Source organism: Chanodichthys erythropterus, chromosome 14 (genome assembly GCF_024489055.1).
Source record: "Chanodichthys erythropterus isolate Z2021 chromosome 14, ASM2448905v1, whole genome shotgun sequence".
Classification (NCBI taxonomy): Eukaryota; Metazoa; Chordata; class Actinopteri; order Cypriniformes; family Xenocyprididae; genus Chanodichthys; species Chanodichthys erythropterus.
Genome location: NC_090234.1, coordinates 37831180 through 37843729, shown reverse-complemented (window position 1 = coordinate 37843729; position 12550 = coordinate 37831180). Strand labels below are relative to the sequence as shown.

Genomic DNA, 12550 nt, shown 5'->3' with positions numbered 1-12550 from the left:
CAGGACGTTTTGAGTGGCTGGTTGATATGCGGTTAGGGTAGGTTAGGGTCCCTCACACGGTTTGCAGCTTGACGTGCTGTGAGGGCTTGTGTGCATCAGTGATGCTGAGAGCTACGCCACTGGTACTTCACAACTACTGGTAGGGTCACCCATAGTGGACAGGTCTCAGCGGAGATGCCAGACGAAGACAAACCACCTGATTCCGGACAAGAGCAGATTGACCTGATGTTCCTGGCAGAAGATCAGTCTTGTTAACAACAGCAACAGCAGAATTACATGAATGGAAGAAAAATTCCAACTTATTATGTGTGGAAGTCATCGATGGATCAATGGAAGCAACCGTTCAAAGAGAACAAGGTAACACAAATGAATGCAACACAAGACAATTAGCTTTAAATATTTAATCTTGATCTCATTCATACTTTTGAGAAATTGCCTTTTCTCCAGTCAACACTGTAATAAATTAAAATAGCAATAATGGGAAATGGAAACAAATAATAATACAAATCAATATTCCATGTTTACATAATACTGTACTTGATACAATGAATCAGTCCTCCATTGATCTAAGAGCTCAATCATCAAACGCTGTTCTGTCACAGACAAGGCCGTTTCTTTTCTTTTGTCATTGTTGTATTTCCAGCCTCTGCCTGGCTCTGCTGACACATCCATAGATTTCCCAATGTCCTATTTAACTGAAGTGTCATCTGCTGGGGAGGTCAAAGCTGAGCAATAAGAAACAACAGGTGTACATGTTATTTTCATGATTCCAATTGGTTAAACATGGAAACCAATTTTTTTTTTCTATTTCTGTGTTGCCATGTACTTACCTATGCTTGCAGGGTCCACAATCTGGACTGGAATGGCCTGTCCGTCCTCCAGCAGGATCTGTGTGATGCCACCTTCAGCTCCGACGTTAGTCACACTCACCAGCTGACTCATGCCGAGCAGGGTCGGGGGGTCACACAGAGATATGCTTTCACCACCACTGCCACTCGACTGGAGGAACTGGGACGGACTCAGCAGAACAGGCTGTGGAGGTGCAGGGCTGGACAGCTCTCGGGCTTCTGGTGGTGTTGTTGTAGGTTGGGCAGAGTCTTCAACTGGACACAAGGCGGGCTGTAGCTGGATTGCCTATCAGACAAGAGAAGAGCACACTTAAAAGATAAGTTTACCCATATTCAACCAGCTTTGTCCCAGGCTACAGGGAACATTCTCGGAAATCAAGCCAGGCAAGGTTCTCTCAAAGTTATACAAACATTCTTTCACTAACATTAAGAGAACATTTGTTCAAAGTTATCTGGTCTTCTCAAAACTCTAGCACAAAAACATTCTTTATTAAAAATTTTTTCTTAAACATTTTAGCTGGATGTTTTGAACTTCAGAGAACATACAGAAATAACATTTTCATCATTTATTGGGAACATTAAAATGTTCTTAGAACTTTAACTGTATATTGGCATCGCCATAGAAATCAGTAATTTTCTGAAGTGGATTTCCTTATTGTAGAGTTAACGAAAATGATCGCCAGCATTGTAATGTTTGAAGCGGATGTCAGTAGATGGGGAAGATTTTAAAAAGAGCGGCTCATTCAGAAATCCGTAAGATCTTACCTTCAGGCTGTGGAAATACAAACCGGAAGAAAGAATGCAATGAGCACAGTGCTGAAAAGGTCTATGTAAAGGAACACTGTGTGCTCTTTCTCTGATACCTGCACCCAGATATCCTGCAAGTACCTGTAGTTTTAGCAAAAGCCCTGGAGCTGTCTAAAGTGACACTTTTGTAAAAGTTACTTTTGACAGCTCCAGAATTCCTACTCATTTTCACCACAGACCTATTTCTCTGTTTTCTCTAGTCATGTAGCACAGATTAAAAACAAAACAAACAAAATTCTACTGCATAAACAGCCAACTTTTATTGTCAGTGGTTAATCACCCCTTTAATTCTTCTATCTATTCAACTGATTTTTTTTGTGAAGTAGCAACCCCACATGACATTTGACATCTGAACTAACTTTACCTCATCGTAAAAAAAGTAAAATTGTCTAATATTTAAAGAAACCTATTGACCTTGACACATTTATGAGGGTCTGTGGGGATTTTTAACAGTTTTTTATGTTTTTTTCTGCATGTTGGTCGCACCACATGACTTTAATATTTGAAAAGCTTTTCTCCGCCAAATTAAAGTATTAAATATTTTTATTAAATATTTATTTCTAAAGAAATAAAAACAGAAATAGCAGAAGAAACACTCACAAACTGGCTTCATAAATACAAGACTTTTACATTGAAATATTTAATTCTGATCTCATTCATCCTGTTCTAATATTAATGATCAATTGTTTTCTCCGGTCATCACCATAATAAATTAAAATAGCAGTAATGGAAAAAAAACAACAACTTGAATTTATCAGACAAACCTTTTTCAGATATTTCAGTGAATTGGTTTTCATATTTTTTCTAAGAAATAATAATAAAATATTGTGCCAAATTTCGTAATCAGGTTTCAAGTATTGTATTTTAATGGGCTTTTTGTTTCTTCATTATATTATCAGGACAGTTGATCACCCTGAAACTTTTTAAATTTATTCAGAATTTAAAAACATGCATGTCATATAAGAGGTGTAATCAACTTATTGTATCTATAGATAGCATTTTTAATGCATTAATTTAATAAATGAATAGATCCAGATAACAAAAAATTGTCAATTCAGGACATGGTCACCTGGAGATGTGCAAAGATCTTGGGCTGCAGTGAGGTGAGAGAGCTGAAGAGCTGCACAGCCTCTGGAGAAAGAGTGTCACTCTCTTCCAAGAGTCCTTCCTTCTGAGAGGACACTGTCAATATAACAACAGTACACTATATTCTGTGGCAGGGTAAACAATGGTTTTAAACATTGTATTGAATGATTCCATGATGTTGGCTGGAATACACTACACAACTTCTGAACAGATTTATTTTATAACTCTAGGCATCATACACATGCTGGTTACAGGCCATCATACACTAAACGACTGAGGATCACACACTACCAGACTTTCAAGTCATTTCGAACACAAAAAACTCAAACAAAACTGTTCTAAAATTGACTCAAAAATCAAAGAAGTTTGATAGGCACCTACTGTGATTCCATCCATTTGGAGGATGTCAAATGGTGCTTTCCATTTACCTCTGAAGTCAGATGTGCTAGTAATGACGTCACACTTGAGTTGACACATCACATTCCAGTACACATGTTGGAAAACCAAGATGGCCGTGTCCAGGCCAACTTTGTTGTGCTTGCTCTTTCGGAATACAAATGGTTCACAGATAATGCTCAAGAATCACGTTCACAAATAGAGGTTGGATAGTACTCTGTGCACCACGGAGTTCATTAAAACGCCGACAAACAAGAGGTTAACAATATATTACTACTATTTCACTTACTGTTCATGCACTGAGCAGCCATTTTGATTCTCAAGTCAGGGTTGCTGCAGTTCCTACGAGATTCCGAGTTGTAACTCCAACCTGAGGGGGACGTTCCAGTTAAAAGTTCCTACTGGGAACTCTGAATTTCCAACTTCCGGGTATAAATGGACCGCACCGATACTTTTTTGTAAAATCGGTCAATTCCGACTGCCCAAAATCTATGACTTTCAGCAAAAGGCATCTGCTCCTCCATAATGCAGTGTATTCCAGCCTCAAGACATTAATTCATGTCAAATTTCAAACAATATTTCAACAGCATTTTACCGTCCACAGTAGCAGGAGTCAGGGTCAAGGTCAAAGTCTCTGGAAGCATGTTATTAGCCTCTGCTTTCCACTGCAACAACAACAAAAACATAAAAAGAAAATGGTTGGCATATTTGTGCTCATCAATCTAATGCCTTAGAAACATATTTTCTGTCCACACCTCTGTATCTGAGGTAGCGAGTGGTCCTGCTGTCAGCTGAAGAGCTTTCTGAGCCTCATGGATGTGGTTCTTGATGTCATTGACAGTGGGAAAGTAACACAGATTGTGTCTCTCTGGCACTTCCTCCGACCCGAACATCTCATGTTCCACAAACCTCCTGCCAGGGTGTTCAGAAAGCAACAGTAAATAGTTTTTCAGCAAATTAAACAAAGGAGAACTGAAACCATCTGAGTCATACCTGAGCTGCTTGCGGACAGTGTAAACCTGGCTATGACCTTGTGCCACCAACTCGCAGATCTTCTCCGCCACGAGTGGGTGTAGTCGAGAGGGTAAGGACGTCCCATCCTCCATCATGACATCCTGCATAGATTCATTGCCCAGCTCCTCTGTCTCTTCCTCTTCATTTTGCTCTTCCTCTGCAAAGCAGATCTGCTCCGGAAGTGGAGGTAGGTTTGCAGTGTCCACGTCATGGTACAGGTGGGCTTTCTCAGTAGGCAGCTGGATGTAATACCTGTCACGAATGTAAATGAGTGAAGTGAACCTTGCAGTAAGTCACGTCATGTGATGGACTTTTTTTTTTAATTGTGATGGCAAGTTTATACCTTACAACGCCTCCAACATCCCATAAACTTTTTTTGAGGTTGAAGAAGGCTTTCTCCTGCTCTTGTCGCACTACCTTCTTGTCCACTTTGGGATCTGTTGGAACCTTGTACTCCAGGAATTTTCTAACTTTTTTGATATATATTCTGAAAAATGGTCAAATATTACAGTGTGTTTCATAATAAGCTTCCTGTGCACAGAACAGTAGGTTGTGTACCTGGCTGGGCAGGTTGCTTTGTAGAAGATGTTTTGATTTGTTTCTTGTTCAGACCCTTTTTTTGGTTGAACGCCCTTCCTCCGTGGACCAAACTGGCATTCCATCACAATGGCTCGGCTCCCTTAAACCATAAAAATCAAGATAAAATGACTTTGTGAGCATACTGTAAAACGTTTGGGGTTGGTAAGATTTTTTTATTATTTTTTTTAAGAAGTCTCTGATGCTCTGATGCTTTTTATCAAAAATACAGTAATATTGTAAAATATTATTACAATTTAAAATAACTGTTTTCTATTCAAATATATTTAAAGGTGCCCTAGAACTTTTTTTAAAAGATGTACTATAAGTCTAAGGTGTCCCCTGAATGTGTCTGTGAAGTTTCAGCTCAAAATACCCCATAGATTTTTTTTTAATTAATTTTTTGAACTGCCTATTTTGGGGCATAATTAGAAATGAGCCGATTCAGGGTGTGTGGCCCTTTAAATCTCATGCTCTCCGCCCATGGAGCTCGTGCTTGCCTTAAACAACATAAACAAAGTTCACACAGCTAATATAACCCTCAAAATGGATCTTTACAAAGTGTTCATCATGAAGCATGTCTAATCGTGTAAGTACAGTGTTTACTTTGATGTTTAGATTGATTCAGAATGAGTTTGAGGCTGTGCTCCGTGGCTAACGGCTAATGCTACACTGTTGGAGAAATTTATAAAGAATGAAGTTGTGTTTATGCATTATACAGACTGCAAGTGTTTAAAAATGAAAATAGCGACGGCTCTTGTCTCCGTGAATACAGTAAGAAACGATGGTAACTTTAACCACATTTAACAGTACATTAGCAACATGCTAACGAAACATTTAGAAAGACAATTTACAAAATCACTAAAAATATAATGATATCATGGATCATGTCAGTTATTATTGCTCCATCTGCCATTTTTCACTGTTGTTCTTGTTTGCTTACCTATAGTCTGTTGATCCACCTGTGCACATCCAGACGTCCTGCCCTTGTCTAATGCCTTTCATAAAGTTGGGAACATGGGCTGGCATATGCAAATATTGGGGGTGTACATATTAATGATCCTGACTGTTACGTAACAGTCGGTGTTATGTTGAGATTCACCTGTTCTTCTGAGGTCTTTTTAACAAATGAGATTTATTTAAGAAGGAGGAAACAATGGAGTTTGAGACTCACTGTATGTCATTTCCATGTACTGAACTCTTGTTATTCAACTATGCCAAGATAAACTCAGTTTTTGAATCTAGGGCACCTTTAAATTTAATTCCAGTGATGACAAGAAGTCATTCTAATGCTGATTTATCTGACCATTGTTGTTGCTTAATCTTTATGAATGCCTTCACTGTCGCTTTTGATTTACTTTTCCTTAATGAATAAAAGTATTTAGTGGTACACACTACATGACTAAACAGCTTTCAGACTCAAATAAGGGTATGTGACATAAAGTCATACCACAGATTCCACGAGCAAAACCAGCCAGATTACCTGCATTAACAAAGGGAACGCCATCGTAGGGCACATACTGTGATTTCCACATGAGTCTGGTGGCAGGTTTAGCCGGTGAGGGTGATTGACGGGTGCCAAACACAGCGTGAGTATGCTGCTTGTGTAGAAGCAGAACGGCCTCCAGCTCTGCCTCTGTGTTACAGTAACCCCGGTACGAGTCTCCGATCTTCTGCTCCTCGTGAAACAATCACAAAGTCAAAAAAAAAATTTACCAAGCCACATTAGATTGTGTTTGCTGTAAATGGATCTGTTTGACAGAGGGCTCTAAAACCCAATAGAAAAATCAATTTAGCCATTTTCTACTGGACAAACCTCACATCCACGCAATCTTAGAGCCCAGTTTGGTGCCCCTGGTGGCAGTGGCTTCACTGGGGGCTCAAATACATCAGGAGAACTGAAGGAAATGAGAAGACATTTTAATACAACGGTCAATAACTTGGCACAACCTAAAGCAGTTTTCTTGTTGTTCAGGCAAGGGATAAATTGAGACAGAACAGAAGTTAAATTGGGTAATTTGTTTGTCAACCGGTATATGTTTTTTACTAATGCAGTTCAGATTTTTCCAGCTCCATTTAGTCAGTGTAAGAAAAATCTGTTCTCAAATAAGCGTTTTTGAACATTTAAAACAAACCAGCTGCCTTTTTTAAAGCATGCAGTTTATAATAAAATGGTAATAAAAAGCAACAAACACACATTATGAAAGATCATCTTTCAGATTAGATACAGAATGTGGCAAATATAATGATGTGCATACAAGGTTTACTGACCCTTTTTTCTGAATTTTAATACCAGTGACATTCTGAGCCCCTAGTGCAGATAAAGTATGAGTGCCATCATTGTCTTTTATGGATGTGATGGTTGGCTGCTGTCTTTTCTCCAAAAATATACCTATTTAACAAAAGAGAAAGAAATGGCAGAACTGGACAGCAACCAATTTTCTTCATCATTCTTTACATTTTCTATTTGTATTATTCTTTATTATTTCTATTTCATGTCTTCGTTATTAGATGTTATATATTGTATTATATTTTATTATATATTACATTGAATGTGCATATATATATACACCAATCAGGCATGACATTATGACCACCTCCTAATATTCTGTTGGTCTCCGTCTTGCTGCCAAAACAGCCCTGACCCGTCGAGGCATGGACTCCACTAGACCCCTTTAGGTGTGTTGTGGTATCTGACACCAAGATGTTAGCAGCAGATCCTTTAAGTCCTGTAAGTTGCGAGGTGGAGCCTCCATGGATCGGACTTGTTTGTTCAGCACATCGCACAGATGCTTGATTGGATTGAGATCTGGGGAATTTAGAGGCCAAGTCAACACCTCAAACTCATTGTTGTGCTCCTCAAACCATTTCTGAACCGTTTTTGCTTTGTGGCAGGGCACATTATCCTGCTGAAAGAGGCCACAGCCACCAGGGAAAAACGTTTCCATGAAAGGGTGTACATGGTCTGCAACAATGGTTAGGTACAGGAGGTGGTACGTGTCAAAGTAACATCCACATGGATGGCAGTACTCAAGGTTTCCCAGCAGAACATTGCCCAAAGCATCACACTGCCTCTGCCGGCTTGCCATCTTCCCATAGTGCATCCTGGTGCCATGTGTTCCCCAGGTAAGTGATGCACCCGGCTATCCATGTGATGTAAAAGAAAACGTGATTCATCAGACCAGGCCACCTTCTTCCATTGCTCCGTGGTCTAGTTCTGATGCTCACGTGTCCACTGTTGGCATGGGCACCCTGACTGGTCTGCGGCTATGCAGCCCCATACGCAACAAACTGCGATGCACTTTGTATTCTGACACCTTTCTATCAGAACCAGCATTAACTTCTTGAGCAATTTGAGCTACAGTAGCTCGTCTGTTGGATCAGACCACACGGGCCAGCCTTCGCTCCCCACGTGCATCAATGAGCCTTGGCCACCCTTGACCCTGTCGCCATTTCACCACTGTTCCTTCCTTGGAACACTTTTGATAGATACTGACCACTGCAGGCTGGGAACACCCCAGAAGAGCTGCAGTTTTGAAGTCGTCTAGCCATCACAATTTGTCCCTTGTCAAACTTGCTCAAATCCTTACACTTGCCCATTTTTCCTGCTTCTAACACATCAACTTCGAGGACAAAATGTTCAATTGCTGCACTTGCACCCACTAACAGGTGCCGTGATGAAGAGATAATCAGTGTTATTCACTTCACTTGTCAGTGGCCATAATGTTATGCCTGATCGGTGTGTATATGTATAATATAGTCACTTTATTAGGTACACCTTGCTAGTACCAGGTTGGACCCCCTTTTGCCTTCAGAACTGCCTTAAATCTTTGTGGCATTTATATATTCAACAAGGTGCTGGAAACTTTCCTCAGATATTTTGTTCCATATTGACATGATAGCACCAGTAGCTTCAGATCTATCGGCTGCACATTCATGATGTGAATCTCCCATTCCCCCACATCCCAAAGCTGCTCTACTGGATTGAGATCTGGTGACTGTGGAGGCCATTTTAGTAAAGTGTACTCATTATCATGTTCAAGAAATAAGTTTGAGATGATTTGAACTTTGTGACATGGCACGTTATCCTGCTGGAAGTAGCCACCAGAAGATGTGTACACTGTTGTAATATAGGGATGGTCAGCAACAATACTCAGATAGGCTGTGGTGTTTAACTTGCAGCCCATCTGCTTCAAGGTTCGATGTGTTGTGCATTCAGAGACACTCAGTGCATACAGTACTTCAGTAGTAATGGGTGTTTATTTGAGTTATTGTTGTCTTTTTACCAGCTCGAACCAGTCTGGTCATTTTTGCCCACAGAACTGCTGCTCACTGGATATGTGCATGAACAATCCCAGTAGATCAGCAGTTTCTGAAATACTCAGACCAGCCCATCTGGCACCAAAAAATGCCGCGTTCAAAGTCACTTAAATTACCTTTCTTCCCCATTCTGATACTCAGTTTGAACTTGGTCATCTTGACCATGTCTACATGCCTAAATGCATTGAGTTGCTAGAGTTAGATATTTGCGTTGAACAGATGTACCTAATAAAGAGGCCAGTGGTTATATATATATATATATATATATATATATATATTATATATATATATATATATATATATATATATAATATAAAATTGGAAAAGTAATGGTCAGTAACGTATTTAATTACAAAAACATAATTAATTACCTGATGAGTTTACTACATTCAACAGCTGACCATGAGGTAGTAACATCTGAGAGCCCCCTATAGACACAGATGGGACACCGTACAGCTGTCCATTCTCCCCTTTCATGATCACCTGAAAAAACACATCCGTCTTTGAAGTGGGGAAAAACCTCCATAAATAGAGTTAGTTCAAAGTGATTTGGGTGGAATACATAAGGTCAAACCTATATTTGAATATTTCTGTAAATCTGGTGACTGAGTCAAGTACATGGTTGATACATGTCATCTAGTGTGAATAATATAGTTTATGTTGATGGGTCATAGTGCAATGTCCTTACCACTCGCTCATACTGAATAGGATGTCCATTTTGGTCAAGTATAACTAAGTTGTCCGCTTGTTCCGGGACTGTAGAGGGCTTCTGATTGGCTGCTACAGTTTCTGGGGCTGGAATGACTGATGGAAGCACTTGTGCATCTGCATTTTCTTTAGCTTTTGAGGTTTTGTCAGGTTGCTAAGACATCACAATACAACAATAAATACTTTGAACATCGATAGCTGATATTTTACAATTCTTTACATTGATTTATTTAGTGCTATTTAATATTTAATGATGCATTTAGGGTAGTGTCAGACATATGATTAGGGCTTTTATGAGATCCACCCAACTCATTATTTGTTTGTGTGTGTGGCCTTTTAGTGAAGAGTGGGTTATACAATAATTATTCAGTATTGTACAGATTTTCTACTAGTCTACATGCATCCTTACCAGTACAGCTCGTGTGTCGGCTGGCTGTGCTTCCTCTCTCTCTTCAGCCTGAGGAACACCCTTCACATCTCTCTCTTCCTCCTCCATGTATTCTATCAGACATCACAGCAGTCTAAACCAACAGCCCAAGCCAGAGATTAACTACAATTGTGCATGAATTTAGTTTATTTACCATGGGATAATATATTTTGGTGAATTTAGTACAATAAGAAAAAATAATTTTAATGGGTGTCAAAAAACATATGCCTTTTTTCTTTTTTGTATAAAAGTGGCCATCTCTCTTAAATTTCAAGTTTAAGATTTCAATGTTTCCGATTACATGAATAAAGCAGCAATAAAAGGTGCATTTGTCAGTGATTATTATGAAACAACTCAATCTGCGTCGTACTAACATTTCAAAGGGAATGTTATAAACTAATTTTAAGCAACATTTTCTAGTGTTTTTATGTTTTGCTAATGATAATTCAGGTTTATGGAGTGAAGAGCGTTACACAAATGTGACAAATTAACATAATTTTGAAAGATAAACGCCATGTTGGATCAGTGCTAGCGCAGCAGTTTCATGTAAACACAGCGTGTAAAATAAAGAAAACAGACATATCTCTAGCGTTAGACTGAATTTAAATCATATTTTGAGTCAGCTCGCTCTGACAGCGCATCCCAATGTACGGGATGCCGCCGAGCCCAGGCTTTATATACAGGAAGGAGGAAAATTGAAAACGAGTCTACTCAACCTCGTCTTCGTCCGGGATTCCTCAAGCCGAAAAACGCGTAAGCTGCGCATCATCATCCGCCTGCAGTTTGAGTCCTCGCGGCTTCCGTAGAACACCAGCTCTCTCCTTCACTTTGACCTGTAAATCCATTCTTTCAGAAAAACCTATCGGTCTTTGTCAGACACGTGATTTTGTTGTGTGTGACGTCACCGCGGCGCCATATTTGTGGTATCCCTGCTGACTGTGAGAATGAAAGAGATTACACGAGTTGAGATAACAAGCAAATAACTCGCAAATATGAAGAAGCACAAGAACTAAGTTAAAATTTCATATCGCGATAAACTCACCAAAGATGCCAGGGACCGTTATTTGGAGAAATTTTCATCCATTCATAACATAGATCAGTACGAACTGACTGCAGTAAGTTGGAGTGCTACTGACCCCGCATTGCTACCTAAATCATCATACTTAAATATTGTTAACTGTCTTGTTTATGGCATAAACGCATAGTGAACAATTTAAAAACTATAAATCCCTCGAAGCCCACAGATATTTCACTAATGGTTGCAGGATTTATTTATGTTCTGAAGGAAGGACTGCAATAACACAGTATAGTAACGATAATGATGATGATGTCGTGTTAACTATATAACAAGTGCATGATTAAGGATGGTTTAGTGTTATCAGGAAGAATTTTGAACTAATACTACCCTTTTTTTCATGCATTTTTTTTCTTTATTGCATTAAGTACATAAACCAATGTATAACACGTTAAACATTGTTCCAATAAACAAGGCATCATCAGAGATGTATGTAGAATTTAATAGTGTATTTTATTATAGTACATTCTGATATAGTATACCTTTTAGAGCCAAAATAATTTGTAAATTATTGTCCTCCATCTACCTCTGTGTTGTCTGGGTCAATGACATTATGAGTCTTTTTTTTTTTTTTTTTTTTTTGTCCAAAGGCCTTAATAATAATAAAAACAAAGGTATGTCATGCAAGTTAAATATCTGATTTACAGATTGTGTAATACTGTTAATACTATAAGTGCATATAACCTAAATCTACAAATCACCCTGAAAAATTTAATTATACATGCTTTATTGTTCATGCAAGACTGGATAAAGCATCAGCACATTTTTACACTACAATTCTACAAAAGATTCAAACATGCGCTGATTGGATGGTTTCTCTGTGAAAATCTAAAAACAGTCAATAATCTCTGCTACTCTGTATTTAAACACAGGAGACATATTTCTGTGCAAATCATCTCTGTCTGCCCATACAGCTGAAAGCTTCAGGTTTGCATAGATATGACAGTTTCATTGAATGTTCTGTATACTGTTCTGTATACCGTCTCAGGGGAAACATGAGAAGTGTTGTGCAGGCAGATCAAATCTGAGGTATATTAAGGTTCACAGAAGCATTTGAAATTTGTATTTGTTGCGTCTGGAATCAGAGGCACAAAAAAAAAAAAAATTGGAATAACGCCATAAAAGGTTCCCAGGTTTGGCAGACCTGTATAGTACATTAACATCATCATCTCCAAAACAAACATCAGACATCCTGTACATATCAAGTCGGTTTACTTCTGCACATGCAGATCACCATCTCCTCCAGCCTCCTGCATCTTCTCAGTGTGAAGATGATCACTCTCTCCAGCCTGA

At 38.9% G+C, this 12550-nt stretch overlaps 1 protein-coding gene across 3 annotated transcripts; it reads right to left on the bottom strand.

The window, feature by feature from the left end:
• Positions 1–397: 397 nt before the first annotated feature.
• carf (calcium responsive transcription factor) lies at positions 398–10987 on the bottom strand. 3 transcript variants are annotated; one of them, XM_067410173.1, is made up of 14 exons: positions 10899–10987; positions 10165–10256; positions 9736–9909; positions 9419–9530; positions 6999–7119; positions 6544–6625; positions 6211–6400; positions 4710–4830; positions 4495–4638; positions 3893–4403; positions 3733–3802; positions 2725–2837; positions 831–1134; positions 398–725 (listed from the first exon to the last, which is right to left on the bottom strand). In XM_067410173.1, the coding sequence occupies exons 2-14, from the start codon at positions 10249–10251 to the stop codon at positions 688–690; spliced, it is 2067 nt and encodes a 688-aa protein (XP_067266274.1). In that variant the 5' UTR covers positions 10252–10256; positions 10899–10987; the 3' UTR covers positions 398–687. The 3 variants fall into 3 exon arrangements, with proteins under 3 accessions (XP_067266274.1, XP_067266273.1, XP_067266275.1); XM_067410172.1 differs by having other exon boundaries at positions 10165–10276; positions 10899–10986; XM_067410174.1 differs by having other exon boundaries at positions 3893–4049; positions 4131–4403; positions 10165–10940.
• Positions 10988–12550: the final 1563 nt, after the last annotated feature.

Excerpts from the sequence above, each read along its gene's own strand:
- carf (XM_067410173.1), bottom strand. The coding sequence starts at position 10,251 with ATGGAGGAGGAAGAGAGAGATGTGAAGGGTGTTCCTCAGGCTGAAGAG. Across the intron at positions 6,401-6,543 it reads TAAGATTGCGTGGATGTGAG|AAGATCGGAGACTCGTACCG; the intron begins GTTTGTCCAGTA and ends CACGAGGAGCAG. Across the intron at positions 4,831-6,210 it reads CGTTCCCTTTGTTAATGCAG|GGAGCCGAGCCATTGTGATG; the intron begins GTAATCTGGCTG and ends TTATGGTTTAAG.